This window comes from Xenopus laevis, chromosome 2S (genome assembly GCF_017654675.1).
Source record: "Xenopus laevis strain J_2021 chromosome 2S, Xenopus_laevis_v10.1, whole genome shotgun sequence".
Taxonomy (NCBI): domain Eukaryota; kingdom Metazoa; phylum Chordata; class Amphibia; order Anura; family Pipidae; genus Xenopus; species Xenopus laevis.
Genome location: NC_054374.1, coordinates 118,711,963 through 118,733,056, shown reverse-complemented (window position 1 = coordinate 118,733,056; position 21,094 = coordinate 118,711,963). Strand labels below are relative to the sequence as shown.

Sequence of the window (21,094 nt, the reverse complement as noted above, 5' to 3'; positions counted from 1 at the left end):
TTCGATTTCATGTGAGTTTTTTTTAAAACTCCACTAAACGCCTATAAATTCGAAATCCGACTAATCAAAACTTGTTAATAAATGAATTAAAATGTCCGAAAACTCAAATCGAATCTGATTAAATCAAACCTGATTCAAGTTTTTCCCCGAAAAAAAAATTTGAATGTCAGGAAGGCTGCAAACATCAACAAATTGTTCACTGGACCTCTTCCATTGACTTAAACAGCAATTCGGCAAGTATTAGGAGGCAAATATTCAAATTCGAATTCTTAATGTGCCAGAGTATGATACATCTCAAAAATCAAATTCAAATTTTTGAAAAACTCAAATCGAGTTTGGATAACTCCCTAGTCGAATTTGACAGTTTTGAGCATAAAAAAAAATTGAAAATTTGATTTTGAATTTTCAATTTGACCTTAAATAATAACTGCCCCATACTATACAGTCCTTGATAAATAAGATCTAGGCATTACATGACAATAAAAATTTGTTTATGGGGAGAAAACAAAACACTCAGTGTGACATTCACCAAGATTCGTTATTGCGCCAGCGTCCGCTTCGCCGCGCTTCGCCGCGCTTCGCCGCGCTTCGCCACACTTCGCCAGATGTATTTTCGCCAGCACTACGCAAATTCACTAAAATCCGAAGTTGCGCGCAGGTGAAGCGTAAGGTTGCGAAGTTGCGCTAGCGTTAATTCGCCAAGCAAAGCAAAGTTACGCTAGTGATGCTTAATTTGCATACGGCGCCAAATTAAAGTTACAATGGAGGTATATGTAGCATCACTACACAAGCCTGGGAAACCTTCAAAACAGCAAATAAGATTTTTATTTTGCCCTACACATGTGCCCACTGTATAGTTAAGTTGCCATGAGTTAGTGAATTTGCGTAGTTACGTCTGTTGCGCAAATTCGCCAGGCGTAAGGGTGCGAAGTCACACTAGCGAATTTACGCCAGCGTCCATAAGTGAATCGGCGAATTAACAAAAATGTGCTACGCTGGCGCATTCATGCTATCGTTAGGCGCTTCGTCGTTTAGTGAATTTGCCCCTCAATCTCTAAAATAATGATATAGCAGGCGGTGACATACAAAGGCAGTAACAGTATGATGAAATTATTCCTTTAAGTATACTGTAACTAGATTACATAATAGAAACTATTCAACCAATTTTCATTTGTATCCTTTAAGTTGCGAGAAGAAAAATGTTTAAATTAAAACTATTTTGCATAATTTACCAAAGCCACTCTTTGTTTTACTTTGTCACCAACAAACAATTAACAGCAAATGAAAGAAATCATTACATCAAGTGCCCCTTTAGATCACCCCAATTAAAAATCGAGTTTGGCTTTATTTTAATTGTAAGATACTAAATTCTAATTTTCTGCTCTGATTGATCTTGTTGACTTATCTTTGAAAGATGTTCTCTCTGTGCAGTGTCTGGAGATTATTTAGCAAGATGCCAATGTTGGCACTTCTTAATGTGTTGATTGGTTATATTATCAGAAACTGAATAAACTACATTAGTTAATAAAATGCAATAAATATAATAAGCAATAAAGTAGCATGTGTTTGCATCTGTCAGCCATTTTTAGCATTATAGATTGAGTGGGAATGGAAACCCAGAAAGGCATGTGATTTCCCAATAAATACAGTGCTGCACAATTGACTTAAATGTCATTTAGACTTGCAAGTTAGGAAGCATTGGTGGCCATTATATAGCAATGCCCCACACTTGAGTATTGTGTAAATGAGCAATCAGGGGTATGGTTTTGCTTTCTGTTTTTGTCTGGGCATAAGTAAAGAACCCCTATGAGAACCCCTAAGAACTATGCCAACAATAATGTGGAATTTTCTTATATTTAGGTCCATAACGAGCAGCCTTAAATAATCATACATAATACATCTATTTGTGGCATCCACAAATACTGTATATACAGACTGTATAAGGTTGTTGGCAGTGCAGTGAGTTGGACCCATAGTTTAAAGCTACCCCAAATGTATATCTACTATATTTTTACCTATTATTAAGTACATGTTGTGTAAAACATTTACCATAAAAAGACCTGCATTTATGAGAGTGGGGAATAAAACTAAGTACAGATAACACCCCTGTTTTGTACATTGCACCATGCTCCCATGATATTCTCTGGCTGGCGCAACTCTTTGCAATCACATGCCTCATACCATACATCAGCCATAATTCAGGAAGTGCGAGGCAGGAGCACCATAAGACACTAGGGGCAAGAGAGCCCTGCCTTTGGATAAGGTTCCCTTGCACCAGTGCCTGCTGTGCTCTGTGTCATAGGCTGTCCATAGATGTGCAGATTTGATCTTTTTTTATGATGAAAGAGCATTCATTTTAACCATTCAGATTAAAATAAGTAGGAAAAATAACAAATCAGACGATGTTCTGACCATTGATTGGCAGACAGCAATTGTACAAAAGTTATGTCCAATAAATAGTAGTGACAGCCACCCATGGATATCATCAAATAGACAATACATGCAAAGCTATTGTTTGCCAACAGAAATTTTCTGACCTGTCCGATTGACTTAACTACCGATTGCCATGGTATTTTTATTCTTTATCTTTATTCTTTATTCTGAGCCCAGAGGTAGTCAGAAAATCTCACAAACCGAGTTTTGTAGGACCATATCTTTGTTTCTATGGCCAGTTTTATGCTACATTTTTAGTCAGGTGCAAGATGCTGAGGACAACATGCAGGGAAGATTGGAGCATGAGGGAGATTGGAAAGTGCATATGTACTAAAAGACCCTAATATCATATTTGTCCAGTGCTTGTGCCCTTACTTTCTTGCTTAATCTGTATAACATAATGGTATATTTTAAGAAGTATGACAACTGCTAGGAAGGTGTCATTGCCAATGTCAGCTAAAAAGTAGGTAAGGCATAATTATTAGAGAGATTTCAGGTCTGACTGGAGAAAGCAATGTAAACCCACCAGTCCTAGCCACCTTTAAACAAGTCTTGGGTTTAAGCATTCATTTACAAATGTTTTTTCTAAAACACCAGTATTTTTATATTCATTTAAATTCAAGTATCCCTTAAAAATGCCTGCTTTCTAGTGCACCAAAGTTTGTTTCATTCTAATGAATGAGTGGTAGGAATAATGTTGATTCATGCCAAATGTGCATATTCTCACTAATAATAGTTCTGATCCCAAAATCCATACTAACATAATATTGATTTTAACTCTTGGCTTGGCTGTCCATCTTATTCGTTTCCAAATACCCCATCACTCTGTGTGTCATTTGATATTTAGGTTAAAAGGACAAATAGATATTTGTTATACACACATACTGTTGCTCTATAATTATTTTTTCAGTCATTTTTATCACCCCTATTTGGTCTGGATGATGGAGTGCACTTTAGATAACTGAAAAATTCAATAATAATAATAATAATAATAATACAACAGGACACATTAGCATACATTAGCACTGCTGTAATATCAAGTGAAAGTTAAGTAAGAATGATACATATGCAGTCTAAACTGCTAAAACTAAACTGCTAAAGAAAGACATTGTTGTTTTCCCCTAGTCCACTAATTATAATAGTTCTCTTTTCCTACCTACTCCGATGTTTAAACGCAATGTAGCAGAGATCACTGAGAATTACAGGTAACAGAGGATAAAAGGATAATTGCAGAAACGTTTAAATGAACAGTATGTATCTAAATACATTATACAAAAGCCATGAATAACCTGTAAAATACACTTGCAGAAATGGTGCTTAGCGATATCACAAGTAATCGGTGCTTAGTAATTGCTAATAATTGGTGTTACTTAACAGATTTGAATGTTTTATTCCTTAAAAAATGTATCTACAGTTTTATAAAATAAGGATATTAACTGTTGCTAATATGTCGGGGTTCTGTGTTTTTTTAAAAGCATTAAACCATATCATATGATCTTATATGATCTAGGGGACTTTAACACGTTGCCTCTCATTGATCTGGCCAGGTTAGCTGCTCTTTGAAAAAAGTTATGCTAGGAATAATCTTAAACCTAGACATATAAGTAATGCCAAGTTCCCAGAAATTATTGGAAAGAGCAGGGAAACTTCATTTAAAATGTATTCAAAATAGTAGGGAAACTTCACTGTCATTCAGCTCTGCCATCTCATCCTTGACTGTAAAAGTGGAGTAACAACACCAGGTCCCCCCAACAAAAACATTTCAGAGGGGCCAAGCACACTGCCCTCCCTGTTGGACTACATAGTGTTTATGGGAGATAAAGATATCTAATGCCAGGAAATGTGCACGTGCCTAATGGCAAGCACACCACTTGCTTAAAGGGAGTAATTCAACGCTGACCTCTCCTATACACTAGAATGCCTTTAACCACTGTATTGATGATAATTTATATAGCCAATATAATATCAACTATAGCACAACTAAAACATGCAGTTTTTATTTATGTGTGCTTCAATTTTATTTTTTTATGCAGAATAGATAGGGGGTTAAATACATTTATTTTTGTTTCCTTTTTTTGGATATTACTTTTTATCTAATACTAATATCTTTGTCAATTCAATATGTGTTTGGGTCAGGGGGTTTCGGGCAATTTCACAATGTTTTCAGAGCTTTCAGGTGAAAACTCAGAAAAATTCGGAGTTTTCGGGGAAAATTCACGAAAAAAACTTGAAAATTTGAGCTTTTCCTGCAAAGCAAATTTTCGGGAAAATGTAATAAATAAGCATTAATAACCCGAGCGGGTTAGATCGGAGTTTTTAGCAGCCGATATTGAGATAAATTCGGACCCTGATAAATAACCGCCTTAAACAATCTAGTTAACATCCAAGTGAACTATTTATAATATACAATAGTATAAAATATTTTCCACTGAAAAATGCAAAACAGTTGGTGTAAATTATGGCATGTTTATAGCACTCGATTGTAGTCCGTGAGCAATCCCAGGCTGACCATTGCAAGGACATAATTGTCTGACTTTTATAGATGTGTATTTAATTTTATGTCAGATTAAGGCTTAACTACACCAATATTTTATGCAACTCTAGACATTGTGTAACCCATTTAAAGGAGAAGGAATAGTATTTTACACTTAGGGTGCCAAAAGTTAGGCACCCCCAAGTGACTACTTTTACTTACCTGGTGGGGTTCTTCTAGTGAGCACCATCTAGAGATCCTCTTCATGCTTCTTCGGGTCTTCTTGTGCAGTAGAGCGAAAAACCAAACTAAAACAATAAAGCCGGCTTTTTCTCTTTACTACCCTGGGAAATTTGAAAATCGAAGAAGCAGGAAGAGGTGTGCGGTCTGTGCTGCTCGTTAGAAGAACCCCAGGCCTGTGCTGGTTTCTGCTGGTAGGAGCACTGGCCTAGGATGTCAAGTGTCAGACCGAGTCGGCAGCTTATTGGCTCATGTGTGGGGCCATCCGACAGGCTTCCCACGTCGATATCTGTCCAAAAGTTGGCCAGATCTTGATCGGGCAGGTTAAAAATTCCTGTCGAATCACGACCGCATCTGTGCGTGTATGCGGTCCCATGAACCAAACACCCGTATCAGATGCATTATGATTAGATTGTTGGGCCCACGATCGGCTCAGCCCAATATCGCCCACTTCAATGTCTATGGCCACCTTTACCCCTAAATGTACAGTTTAAATAATCAAAAACTAAAGATACTTATTAAGGGTTATGCATCATATGCTTCTGCAATGTTAATTCGTAAAAGGCAATAAGCATGTTTTATTGTACCTACATACAAGAAAGTAACAAACACTATATATATATATATATATTTCTACACACAGACATAAATTGCATTATCTTATTTACACTTGGTTACATTTCTTGCCTACCTGGATGTTAGTTAAAAGTGTCTCTATGGAAGACAATCCATCAGGAAATAGAAAAGGAGACGGGTAGCCAGGAGGTAGAGGTTGCCCATGCCCACACAGGGAAAGTTTGTCAAAGCTGTCTCTCGCAGTTGGTGTTGAGAGCAGGGTCTCATCTGTATGTGATTGAAACAAAAATATAGAACAAGTTACGCTTGTCTGTTTTTATTAGACCTCGGTAATGGTTTCCCTAGTGGTTTCCAGAACATTTATTGCAAATTGGTTCTTGCTATCAAGAGAAAATGCTTTCTGCTGAATTTTCTTTAATGAAAAAGCTGTAGAGATACAACAAGATAACATTAATGAGTAACTTTATAAGCCTTTTAAATGTGGTCTCTAATGAGACTGAGTTTACAATGCAAGAGAATCTTTCTAAAACAAATATTATCGCACATATACTTGTGATAATATACTCAAGTCAACTTTATGACTACCTTCCAGTTATCTAATTTTAGTTGCTTTTTTTTTGGTGCATGGCTTGAAAATAGAAATTTAATTTTAACTATTAAGATTTTGCTTTATCTTGGCAATAATGGGGTTATGTAGTAACATGGAAAGAAATGAATTCCGGCAGGAGAGATGGAAGACAATGGTTTTATACACAGTGTACGCAAGCTTTTCTAATCCCTACTTTAATTGCTATACATTCTCCTTTACATTTACCATTTTTTACAGTTATTTAATGCAAAGAACAAAAGTACATTTAAAGGAAAATATACCCCTTCTGAAATGAGCTAATTCAGTTGGACTCGTGTAAAATGAATAAACACTACAAATAAACACTATCTGAAATGCCAAAAATAAATATTAATATATTTTTGTTTACAGACATAAGGTACCTGATTTTACAGATTGAAAAGAAACAATGATACTCTATCTCAATCTTCAAGGAACCATTTCCCAAACTCCCTTAGACTGCAGATTCCAAAATAGATCACTCTCCAATGGAACAAGTTGAGGTAGGGGATAACTGCAACCAGCCCAAAGCATGTGCAGTAAATTAGCAGAAGAGACAACGAGGAGCTACTGGGGGCACATTCAGAGACATGCATCTGCACTACTAAAGTGCTCTGTCATATTGGACTGGTACAAAAAGTTTAGGCACATAACATGTAGCGTTCGTACCCAAATTATTTAGTTCTTTCTTTTTCCTTTATTTCTCATTGCTTGCCCCTACGCTTGTCTGTCATATATTGTACTTAAATACCACATGCCATATATAATATTTGGGGTGGGGGGTTAATCTAGAAGCACAGAGGACCCAATCACACCTACCTTCACCAGTACAAAAGGCTTAGGTCACTATTCATTGGCAGTTAGTGGAAGCAGTGAAAGTCATATGGAAATACTAGGTTTTTACATGTGTGACCATTTTGACACATGACACGCCACATGGTCTCGAATGAGTTGTCTGCAGACATTCCTATAAAACTCTAGGGTACTACCCTTTATGTGGCATACTAGAGGTATTTTACAATCACCCATAGTAGTACGTCATTTGGGGTAAAACTATGAAATTGCCTTTTATCATTATTTTCTCTGCTTAGGCATCAGTTATAAATCTACTATCTAACATATACTCCATTATGTATTTCTGGTTTGTAAAATATATTTTGGACCTATTGAACCCACAGCCCATGCCTGTGCTCATGAACGTGTGGCTTGGGGAAAAAAACTAAGTGGTGTCCAGTGCACTGTAATCACAATGTTATGTTTATAAAATAAGTCATCAGATCTTCTAAACATATAGCACTCTCAGTAACACAGCAAACACTGTTCTAAATTGTATGCAACAATATGTTAGATATGGGCTGGATATGGCAATTACTCCTCTTAAGAACTAATGAGTTTTGACAGTGTAATGAGAACCCTTGCATATGCATAATGTCGAGGTTCTCACAGTCGATTTTAAAATGCTACAATCCAACAGTTTTTCTCTACAACAGTTGCAATAACATAGCTTGCAGAACCCCAGTGAAAATGCAAATCTTAATAAAACTAGTGTCCGGCTTTGTAATGCTGGTAAATGGGTGGTAAACTCAGGTAAATGTGCCACTGGGATGGATAAAAAATAACATATAAAAGCAAGAGTGCAATAAGGATAAAATGCTTAGTAAAATAAAATATATTGCCCAGGAGGGAAATTCCTACTGTACATTCGAAGCTGGCATTAAGGTTTCCCTTTATGTCTACTGTATAAGCTGTTATGATAACATATATCAGTTACATTTGAAACAGTAGAAGAATTCAGAACTCAGAGTTGTATGTTTTTACAATTGCTCTGTTTAATAATATAAACCACAACCATGACTGTTTAATTAGAAGAGCAGTTAAATAACTGGGTTCCCAGGCATCTTCACTAGAAAGTGGGGTCACATGTAGTGATGGGAGGATTTATTCGCCAGGCATGAATTCCTGCGATTCGCCGCCAGCGAATAAATTGGCAAAACTGCCGCGAATATTCGCCCAGCGAAAATTCGCCGGCGTCAAAAAAAATGGACTCGAAAACAATGGACGCCAGCGTCAAGAGCATCAAAAATGAGACGCCGGCGCCGTTTCACAAATCTTTCGCCGTTTCAAAACGCCCCAAATTCGCCCACTAGTCACAGGTTGTAATCTCCTATACATACTTCTTTATGTCTATAAGTGCACAAATATACAGAAATACCCATTTTTCAAAACTATGACTGGAAATTGCAGCATTCCACTTGGCTAGGCTTTTTTTTTTTAATTTTATCAAAACAAAACACAAATATTAGTACTGATATAGACAATGAAACAGATAAATAAAAAGTCATGGAAAGCAAGACAACACAGAAGATAAAGGCACCATAATATTGTTTTACTGTTGCAAAGAAATTGTAACTTTCTGCTTTTACTTAATTTGATGTAATTTTGCAAGCGGATTAGCTACGGGAAACAAGACAGTATTTGGGGTCTGCAGTTGTGTCTTTCAGGAAGTGAGAGGGAGGCCTGTAAGGGCTCCCATTCTTTTTCCCTTATACAATCGATATAAAGTCACCATTAATTGTTTGTATAGAAGAGGTTTTTTTTCTCTATTTACTCGTTTTTATGCAAAAGAGTGCAAACTGCCATTTTGCTTTGTCATCCTTTACAGCAGAAGCTAAAACTCTTTTTGAATTATTATCTCAATCGCTGCCTTTTGGAAGGGATTTTATTAATGAAACAGACTGCCAGATAGACTTTTAGATGTTATACTTTTCCAATTAATTTGAAACATTAAATTGATAAAATGCTATGAAATAGTTTCTGTTGGTGAGTGAAGAAATTGGCCCCATAATACTTTAAGATTCATGTAATCTCTTCATTTGTTACTTTTATCTACTTGCCAAGATGATATCCTTTACATTTATTTATTACATTAGGGTTCTGTTACAAAAAATATAAAAGCTTAAATCCAGTCAAATATATATCTTAAATTGGCATTGTGAATTGTGCATAATAAAATGAATTATATATGTGAAGGTATTTCTGTGTATGTCTATGGCCATGTGTGTGCTTTCTATTGTCCTTGAAAATATATATTGTATTTTAACAACCTTATTCATGCATAACATATCACACTCATCATCAGTCAATGGGTTGCTTGGCTTTTAAAATAAGATCAGGTTAATCACAACATCATTATATTTTGTTACAGTCACTAACACTTGTACACTCCAACTGAATAACTGCACTAAGGGTAGTTTAATTCATAGTAGATAAATGTTCTCTCTAAGGAAAGTATTTATACTTTTAAAATGTCCCCAGGACTAGGGATGTCGCGGACTGTTCGCCCGCGAACTAATTCGCGCGAACATCGACTGTTCGCGTCCGCCGAATGTTCGCGAACGTCGCGCGACGTTCGCCAATTTGGGTTCGCCTTAGCTGGCGCTTATTTTTGACCTCTCACCCCAGACCAGCAGATACATGGCAGCCAATCAGGAAGCTCTCCCTCCTGGACCACCCCCACACCCCCTGGACCACTCCCCTTCCATATATAAACTGAAGCCCTGCAGCGTTTTTTCATTCTGCCTGTGTGTGCTTGGAAGAGCTAGTGTAGGGAGAGAGCTGTTGAGTGATTTGAGGGACAGTTGATAGTAACTTTGCTGGCTAGTAATCTACTTGATACTGCTCTGTATTGTAGGGACAGAACTCTGCAGGGATTTGAAGGACATTTTAGGTTAGGTAGCTTTGCTGGCTAGTAATCTACCTTCTACTGCAGTGCTCTGTATGTAGCTGCTGTGGGCAGCTGTCCTGCTGCTGATCTCTCATCTGCTGACTGCTGCCTGTAACCCAATAGTCCTTGTAAGGACTGCTTTTATTTTCTTTTTTGTTTTTTTTACTTTGCTACTGTAAGAGCCCAGTGCTATTAGTCTAGCTGTGTTGGGGAGTGGGACTGGTGTGCTGCTCCTCCTAGTAGTTCACCACTACCAGCAACAACCAGAGTCAAAATTGTTACAAAGTATCTTATTTGCACCTGTTAGCTGTTCTGAGCTCTCTGCCAAAAGCTAATTAAGTTAGAAACTGTTTTTTTTCTGGCTGTTCAGTTCAGAGAAAAGAGGGACTGGTGTGCTGCTCCTCCTAGTAGTTCACCACTACCAGCACCAACCAGAGTCAAAATTGTTACAAAGTATCTTATTTGCACCTGTTAGCTGTTCTGAGCTCTCTGCCAAAAGCTAATTAAGTTAGAAACTGTTTTTTTTCTGGCTGTTCAGTTCAGAGAAAAGAGGGACTGGTGTGCTGCTCCTCCTAGTAGTTCACCACTACCAGCACCAACCAGAGTCAAAATTGTTACAAAGTATCTTATTTGCACCTGTTAGCTGTTCTGAGCTCTCTGCCAAAAGCTAATTAAGTTAGAAACTGCTTTTTTTCTGGCTGTTCAGTTCAGAGAAAAGAGGGACTTTCCAGTACAAAAGAGGGACAGGGGGTTAAGTGGTCAAAAGAGGGACAGTTGGGAGGTATGCAAGTGCCACCTAGCTATGTGAGCTTTTTCACATTCTGTCTAAATAACAATAATAATTCCGTGTCCGTAAACATCACCTGAGTGATGTTTTTACAGCAGCAATAATATATTCCGTACCCACTACTGTATACGTTGCCCTTGCAGGCATTGTTTGCCCAGTCTTTAACCAAGTGCCACCTAGCTGTGTGAGCTTTTTCACATTCCGTGTCCAGAAACATCACCTGAGTGACGTAGTGTGATTTCTGCCCTTTACAGCACAAAACGCAGCGCTGTGTCAACAATGTATTTTTCAGATACATTTTTGCCCTTGATCCCCCTCTGGCATGCCACTGTCCAGGTCGTTGCACCCTTTAAACAACTTTAAAATCATTTTTCTGGCCAGAAATGTCTTTTCTAGCTTTTAAAATTCGCCTTCCCATTGAAGTCTATGGGGTTCGCGACGTTCGCGAACCGTTCGTATTTTTGACGCAAGTTCGCGAATATGTTCGCGAACATTTTTTCCGCCGTTCGCTACATCCCTACCCAGGACACATATGAGGGAATATAAGAAAAGATGAGGAATGCAAACAAAAGTATTAAGTGACTTCCTGAGCAAAAAAATAATAATAATAAAAAAAATAAAATGCACATTTTATAGTTTGTAGCATTGTATGTATGTATGTATATTTTTACTTGTATAGTGCTCCTTGAGGGCAAAGCACTGTACAGCAGAACAATAAATTAGTAAAACAAATAGGGTCAATGCTATAATAAGTACAAATAAGTATTAAAATACAATACACACAAATGTAAAGTATAGTTACAACACATATTAAGTGCTTATTGTCAAGGAAACAAAAGGATGGCAGTCCCTGCCATGGTAATGAACATACACAGATCAGGAATAGTAAGTGCTGTAGGTTACAGTGGGTGATACTGCCATATATGTGCCAGTTCCCAGTTCAGCTGTTATGCAAGTGCTCCAAGAGGTACTCTTTGAGTTTAGTTCTGAAGACGTTGAGGGAGGATTGGCATTCCCAATATAAGGAGACAGAAGGGTTTGATGTGGAAAACAGAAGTAGTAGTGGGGGGTGCAACCAAGCGGTTGCTCTGAGAGGAGTGGAGGATTTGGCCAGGAGCATATAGAGAGACAAGGGATGAGATGTAATGAGGCACAGAGGAGTGAAGGGCTTTGAAGGAGAGGAGAAGGAGGAGAATTCTGGCAGCAGTATTTAATACAGACTGTAGATGGGAGATATGGGAATTAGGGAGGCCAGTTAGTAGAAGGCTACAGTAATCTAGTCAGGATAGGATGAGAACATGCATGAGTGTATTGGCCATAGCAGGTGAAAGAAAGGGTGGAATTGGCAATATTGCGCAAGAAAAAGTGACAAGTTTTGACAGTGGTGATAATATGATCAGAGAAAGAGAGATGGGACTCAAAGATTACCCCCAGACAGCGTACTGAGTTCACAGGATTGATGAACATGCCATCAATAGAGTTAGTAAATGAGGGAGTAGGACCAGGCTTAGGTGGAAAGATGATTAGTTTAGTTTTCGTTAGGTTGAGTTTGAGGTGGCATTGGGAAATATATGTAATAAAACTTCTTACTAAAAAGAAATCATTGGTTTGCAACACAAAATATTCCACCTTCAAATATTAACTGCATTAGGTGCAGACTACATGAATAATGAACTTATTAATAATTAAAATTGTGAATTTCTATTTTAAATTGTACTATTTTTCAGTTTATGATTTTTATGACATTACCCTTTAGTGATACAAGGGCAACATTTTCCCAGGTCTAATAACTAAAAGGCAGTGATGAGCAATTTTTTTTGCCAGGCATGCATTTGCGGTGAAACTCTGCATTTTGCCATGGGCAATTGTTTTTGCAAAACTTCTGCAAAAATCACTGCATAAAAATTTGCAGCAACAAAAAAGTTGCCAAGACAAAATTGTCGCTTAAACAAAAAAGTCAACATAAGAAAAAACACCCATTGACTTTGATGCATTTTGACAAAAAAGTTGCTGAGACAAAGCAGCAGAACAAATTGCAACTTTTCATTGCTTCTAAAGGGTCTTTTCTAGAAAGACACCCTCCATATTGCTCTGGAATTAAAAAGCTTGTCTTTTTCCCCACCATCTGCCGGTATACTGTAATTGTGCTCATGATGATGTAGCACACATCATTTCTATTATTAGAAAAAAAAATGTAACCTCTTATTTCAAGCAGCTCAGTGTAAGCTTTAATAATGTTTAGCCCATCTGCATTCCAAACTTCTGGCCTGGAGTCTGGATTTATAACCAACTGCTCTTAGACTAAATACACAGCTGATTCCCTGGATAACCAATAAAACACTTTCTATGGCTTATTGTGTTGGTGCTCTTGAACACCTTTGGAAATGATAAATATTTTGCGACACTTATTTCCCACTGACACTTTCCATTAAAAACAAAATTAAAGAGACGTTCATTACATTCTGAAGCAATTATTTGCTCTGTCTATGTAGAGGCAATCTGGCAATCTCTAATTATCATTTCTACTGTGCTGACTTGCTGAGAACTAAACAAATTAAACACATATAGGGATCCTGATACTAATGCCCTTTTCTTCGAAACTACAGAAAACAAACAATAATGAAAAGAAACAGAGCTACTGCTTCCCATTTGGGTATGGTTCTTAACATCTTCACCACACAAAAGAGAATTTTATTCTACCTTTTTTATCTGACTTGCTATTATCATCAGGCTTTAATGAAAGAAACAACAGGTAGTTAAATAATTAGTGGATGAATTAGCTCTCTTAACTGAGAGTTTTGTTTGGCTGATATACCATATCCCTTTATCATACCACTGTAAACAAAATGCTTTTCCCCAAGTTCAATTCTCCGCCTTAATATAATCTACCTCCCAACCATGATTTTACCAATAAGCCTTCCTCAACTAGCATATCTTAGAAATACATTCTGCCCAAGCAATCCTTTAACTGAACAAGCTTCTTCAAAATTATGGCACCAATTATGAGAAAGAAAGAAAGAAAGAATGATTATATATATATATATATATATATATATATATATATATATATATATGTATGTGTGTGTGTGTTTAAGTAATAAAATGCACCAATTAGTACAGTACATAATTGTAAATACACAGTGAACAGTGTAACACTGCATTTTACAGTTAGAAAACAGATGTTTGTAATACAGTGTAAATCTGTGTCGGTTAAATTAATGATGAATCAAGGTCCTTTTCAAAAGCACTGATTATTTATTTTGTTCTGGCCACATCTTTAAAGCTCCACATTAAAACAAAAGAACTGATTGTTTCAGCTTTTCCTGTAATGTATTATTTACATGGCTCTGCTTAATTGGAAACTGATCTAACTGTAGAGAGCAAAATGGTGTTTATAGTTTAGATTCACTGCCCGAGCAATATTTTATCCCACTTCATTGTAATCCAGTCATGGTTTATTTCTATTTCAGCACTGGTGCACTGGTGCAACTATTCAATTATCAACTATTTTAAAAATAGTGGTGAGCACAACTCTCCTTGTTTCTCATCAACTAAAAAGACATTTCAAGAGATACAGTCTAGTTGAAGCCAAGAAAACTGTGGGTGGCTGCAGGGCCGGTACTAGGGGTAGGCTGAGTAGGCATGTGCCTAGGGCAAAAAGCCTGGGGGCGCCAGACATATATGTTCCCCTAGTCTGGTCCCCTTTTTCTTTTCTGCACTGCTGTGGACTGAGAGAGCGCATGCGCCTATATGTGCACATTTGTGTGGGGGGTGCCTATTCGTCCTTCCACAGGCGTGCACCTATTGGGGTGTGCGAACAAGTGCCTATTTGTCTCAGATGCTGGCCAAGTTGCCTAGGGTGCTTGGCCGGCCTGGCCTGGCACTGGGTAGCTGCTTGCTTGGCCCTGCAAACAACTGTATTTCACTTGGACCAATGAAAATTTCTAACCTGCCCGATCGTTTTTCCAACTGATTTCGGATGAAAAATCATTAGATGCAAGATCTTTTTTTGCCCACTAACCTCACTTCAATGTATAATATTGGACGGATCATACTAAAATAAGTTAAGGAGAAAAATCTTAACATCTATGGTGACCTTTAACTTAGCTTATTAACATCTTTACAAATACTAACACTATGGGGCTTATTTATCAATGTTCATAACTTTTTTTTCCAGGGAACAAATTTTATTTTTGCCAAAAATGGTGCATTTCAATACTGAAGTTCAAAACACATTTTTTTTTTCAAAAATTCTTTACCCAAAAGAAGCACCAAGAAAACGATACTTCAACATCTAAAAGCTGCCCAGGTCATAAAGAAGTCAATGGGATCTGTCCTTAGCATACTGCAAAATATTTATCAAATTCAAGGTATTAAAGTTTTTCATATTTCATTAGCACTTGTAAACTCATGAAAAAGCTGGGTAAAAGGCAATTTCAACACATTCTGTGTTTTTTTATCATTAATTTATGCAATAGTTTTTTTTAATTCAGATTCTTTAATAAATAAGGAAGCATTCATTTTTTAAAAATATAAGTGTATTCTTAAATACATATTTCAAATTCATACGTGCACAAATAAGAATTTTGATAAATAAATCCCTAAGCATACATTCACTGTTTTTTAATAAATAGTCACAATATTTTTGGTTGGTTCTTTAAAATTCATTACAGACAGCTGTAGATTTTAAAGGGTTTTGTAATATGTTAACCTGAGCTTATTGCAAAGCACAGTGCTTCAATTAGTTTCTTAGTAATTAAAATTACATTAAACTAAGACTTTTAAATAACAAACTTTTCATCTTATCTCTTATTTTTAACAGCTATCAGGGTTCCTTAGTTTAACTGACATTTGGTGGATTAAGGCCCTTTTCTAGAATGCTACTTTGCCTTTAAATTATTACCACTACACAAATACATATTCTCCCAAACAATTACGGAAATAAGATAATTAAGTTACTGGTAACTACTGGTCAATAACAAAATAGAAAGTAACAGGATAGGTTTTAATATCATATCTGCTATGGTTTGTGAGTCAGCTGGAATAGTAGGTTGATTGCTGACATACAGTAGGCACTGTTTGCTAAAGTTTGGTTACATCAGATCTCAAAACTTCAAGCATTTATAAGAAAAGAGTATTGTTATTGGGCCATTGTAGTTCAAGGTTTGCCCATTAGGTGGCAGCATAATTTTTATTAAAAGGGAGAACACACGTGCTCATGGCTCTCTCTTCCTTGCGGGGAGGTGGGTACAGCAGAGGGTCTGAGCAGTGACAGACACTGGATAGGGAAAGTTTATTTAGCAGAAGAAGTTTGTGTAATAGTCACTCTAGGAGTGAAAGGTAGAGGCAGGTATTTAGTGATGCTGGCTCCAACAAGGAGAATAGTTGGGATTAGCACCCTTGCGGTGATCAAGCTGCCAGACAGGGACACGAGTGGGTAAGCTCAGGAGTAGGGAAAGTGCGAAGGAGCAAGATAGCCCATTGGATCTCTAGTGCTGGGTAAAATCACAAAGACAGGCTGCACTACCCTCTGATAGGGACCTACTTGCAATATCTTAATTTGAAGGTTGTTCACTGATGAGGATTGTACTGGAAGATCTACTGTATATTGCCTGATTACTGTGAATAGTTCAGCTGCCTGCCTGTTCAATAAAGATGTTTATGTGTTTAAAGCAACCACTAGACTGCTGTTATTTCCATGCTGGTTAATCCATGCACCAGGACACACCCAGGATCTACTTGAAAGTAAGGTGCTAAAAAGGGGCCACTACACACTGAGTTGCCCACAGCCTAAGGTATCCGGAGTACACTGTCAGAAAACAACACATCCTACATTACTTCTCAGGCTCACCTATGGGTGTGCTACACTTAGAAAACCACCTGATATCCTCCTTGTGATTCAGTTAGTACAGCCCTCTTCCTGAGATGAGAGAAGGAGTTATTTATAAACAAATTTGCACCTGGGCATTTACATATTACCAATTACTTTGTTGCTTTCATTATTCTACAAGCAATTGGCTTAGAAAAGCATATTACAGATTGATGCTAAAAGTTTCTAGTATAAAATTTACCTTGGAAGGTAATGCACTGTTTGGACACACATTTTCTTGGTCCGGTATACTGTGGGAAATGTTGCGAGTAGAATAAGAAGTCAATCAAACCCTGGCTCTTAGAGTCATTATCACAAATGAGCATGGAATTTGTTGAAACGTAGTTTATTGAGAAATGAGGTGTCAGTATAAAATTAATTGGGTTATCATTCTGATGACATAATATTTATTCCATAAATTGCTTACGCTGAATCCCTGCCACCTGTGCAACATCAAGTTGAAGTTACTAACTACAGTGAAAATTAAAAAAGCTTAATTTTACACAAAAGCTAATTGGTAACTAGTGATGGGCGAATTTATTAGCCAGGCGCAAATTCGCTGCGAAAATTTGCGTCGAAAAAAAATTCGCCCATCACTATTGGTAACTTTTACTTCCCTTTAAATAATGTATATATTTTGAAGGTTATGATGGATTATCAGATGATATGGACTCTTAATTTTTTCAACCTGCATCTTTTGTTCGGGGAAATTACCATCCACATTAAGACCAAGCTGGAGAAAAACGAATTGTGAACTGAATAAATTGTACAGTTGTTCACACACCCTGTGAGTTATATATTAAAATACCAGGAACCACACAAAGCAGGCCTAATTGTTCTGAGTCCATCTACACTTATGCCTTGTACACCAAGCAAATGGGCTAGATCAGATATCCCCTTCCCTTTATACACTTCTTTGCTGATTGCTTTGCTTTAAACTAAAACAAAATAATTTACCATAAATGATAAGTATGAGTACAGCAAGCCTGCCAGAAGATTGTTAGCCAGGTTTATGATAATGCCAACATTTTTTTGGTAACAAAAACAAATACTCAAGTATTATTTGCAGATTACTCTGTTTCATTATTTGGATTCATGCAATAAATAATATTGGCTTTTTACTTTGGCGCATATTTCATTTCAGCTGTGATCAACATTGTACTAAAATAAAGTCAAGTATAACAGCCGCTCTATGCCCATCAAAACTCACAGAAGTCTGCCAAGTACTTGTAACAGCTGGTGTTACATTAATTAGTTTAAACTATTTATTTCATCCATCTCTAGAGCAGATTGAGCAAAAACATTAGAGATTATTCTAGCATCTGTAAGTATGCTGCAAACATTCACTGAATAAAGTTGGTATATTTGTTGTAAACTAACTCATCTGATTTAAAGCTAAGGACTGCTGTTTGGAATCCAAAACGCTGATTAAATGAGTGTAATAGAAGGCAAGTGTACATTTGTGAGACCAGAGGTATGAATGCAAATGAGTTTTTAGTTAACAAAATGTCTTACTGAACATAATTAAAAAGTACTAATAATTGCTCGCAAACTGGTTCCATAAACACTGACTCTTCAATAAGAAATGTTTCAAAACAGCATTTTTATTCATTTCATACAGTGAAACCAATGTTATAAAATGATTTAGTGATGACAGTTCAAATGAGTGTTGCAAAAGGATATAGCTAATTAAAAAATAGAATTATTATTGATAAATAAGTTCTTAAATACAATTAAATTCAAGAATAAAGTTGATCGTTTTGTACAAAATGTATTTATATTTAATAGGGATGCACCAAGCTAGGATTCAGTTTGGGATTCAAGTGCCTGGTCAAACTGAATCCGAATCCTAAAAATCATGTGACTTTTTGTCACACAAACAAAGAGGTAATAAAATGTTTAACCACACGCTGCATGCACGGTTCTCTTTCATTCTACAGTTCACTAATTTGCATATGCAAATTAGGATTCGGATTTGGTTCAGTATTTCGGCCAATCTTTTGTGAAGGATTCTGAATTCAGCCAAATACTAAAATAGTGGATTTGGTGCATCTCTAATATTTCACTATGTGAATGTAAAGTCTTATAAAATAAACATACAGAATATCGAACAACATTCTTTCTATACAAATATGTTGCAGGCGTTGGACATAATCACTTGTCGGCTTACCTGTTTTAGTAACTCAGAATTCATTTTTCTGGTCGGGTCATCAAGTCACATCTATTCCTAACATCAAAATTAAAATGCCATACATACCCAGATTTGGTTGGACTGTGTGGTCAATATTGATCTTATTATACAACCATCAGAATATGTATGTTAGCTTCAATACCTGGTCTGGTCTGTCCATGTGTATGGAACTACTGGTGCAGGAATACAATTGCAGAAAACACATGGGCATCACTGATTCTAAAACATATGTTTTTTGAAATATTTATAAATTGTTATCACATAGTTGAAAATGCCAGAATATGTTTAATATTTTGTATTACGATATGCCAGAGTACACAATTATTTTGATATTGTAACTGGTTTTTCAATATGTGAATATGTGTATTTGTGAAGTTTACACTTTCTACATTCCTGGTGTTGCTTTCCCAAAATGAGCTTGGAGGAATATACCACGAACCACCAGCACACCTTAGAGCAACAGCATCCAAGTGTGCATATTCTAGTGCATTCCATTGCAATTTATAGATTAACTTGTTAAATCTTATGCGAATGATGGTTGTAGCTATGGTTTATATTACACCACAGTTAGCTATTCATTCTGCACTTCACACCCACAGAATCCTTAAATGAATACATTGAACAATACATGTGAATATTTGTGCTGAGAAGCTGCTAATTGGCCGTAGCAACTGTTTCAATGTGCACAGCAGTTAAATGCCATAGCTGTACTTGAGTGATTCAATCTTTACTCTTCCCAATTACATTTATCAAATGCAAATTACAGGTATATATTATCTGTAATACTATAATGGCAAATACAATCCTGAATCATTACATTTGTCTTATCGGTGAAATAATAGGTGTTTGGATGAAACTGGAATTCAAACAGTATAGGGAAAATACTTGGATATAAAACATATTATATTTTAGCCATTACAATTCCACAGCATCTTCAACTAAGACCCCAATCCCCCATTTCCCAGTCAACAATTACAATTTTAGCACTGTGTCAACCATTCCATAGTCTATACTTGCTTTTGTGACCCAAGATATGTTTTTCAGTATAAGTCAGACACTGGCATACAGTGAATGACACTATTTATCCTAATTACAGTCAAATAGATAGGATAAGTAGCAGCTGTTTTGCTTGCATTACAATTGGAGGTCTTTCTGCTTAATCTCTTGAGATAACTTTGAAAACCTAGGTATTTAATATTTGTCATTAAAATAGACTTTGATTATCACTGGTAATAACATTTGAGAAACTTTTAGTTTATTGTAAGCATTTATTTTTCACAACCATATTCATGGTCACAAACAGATTTAATTACAGCCGTTTATTCAGCAGAACTATGTGCACACATTCCATAACCATTTGGCTTTTATTTTCCATGGGCAGATTACTATAGGATGGGACATAAAGCACTACTGATTACACATAATAAAGATTTGGTAGACTGCTGAAACTGTCTATCGCACTAACTAGATTCTTTTATCTCATACATGGAAAATTGTGATGTTAAGGGAACACCGAAATCTTTGGCTCATTTAATTCTGTCAGTTCCTGTGAAAGATCCTCAGAAGTATACAACATTACCTTGCCATTAAAATTCAAACTTTTTTAAAAGCTTAATCATGAAACACTGCCATGAAAACTGTTCATGAAGTGCAAGTTAGAGAATTTCCTGCAACTTTTCTCCCAGGTCTGATAGATATTTGCACTTTTCTCATTGGTTTAAAAGGTTCTTACTATCAAAGATCCAGTATTTAAATGAAGATTTTTTTGATTGAGAAAACCAATGGACACAGTTGAGCAAAACTCACTTGGTTGAATCTTTATGAATATGGAAAAAAACAACAAGTTTTTGGTTAAGATCACAACTACCTTCGGTAATGTTTTGTTTGCTGCGAAAAACAGGCTTACTTTTAAGATTTGGAAAAAAAAACATGTTTTAAAAAATTACACAAGCCCAGGGGTAGACATAAACAAAGTACAGTACAGCAACAATTATACTTTATATTAAAGCGATACTGACACATGACGTGTCAGTATCAAGTATGTGCTGCACCTGCAATAGTTCCCCTCAAAGACCTCCTCAAACTTCCACCAGCCCTGCAAACCTGCATTAATCTGACCCTCCGACACTGCTAAAAGATCTTCGTTGCTGTTTTAGTGAAGCTGGGCTGGGGGAGGCGTGATCCTTCCATAGGC

The 21,094-nt window shown here is 36.5% G+C and overlaps 1 protein-coding gene across 1 annotated transcript in view; it reads right to left on the bottom strand.

Annotated features, from left to right (window-relative positions):
• The window catches only part of dach1.S (dachshund family transcription factor 1 S homeolog), a gene marked incomplete at its 5' end in the record, with an annotated part of 231,580 nt that overhangs the window by 20,424 nt on the left and 190,062 nt on the right, over window positions 1-21,094 (bottom strand). The window contains 1 exon segment of the mRNA NM_001096718.1: window positions 5,838-5,989. Within this exon segment, the coding sequence (NP_001090187.1) occupies window positions 5,838-5,989 (152 nt within the window).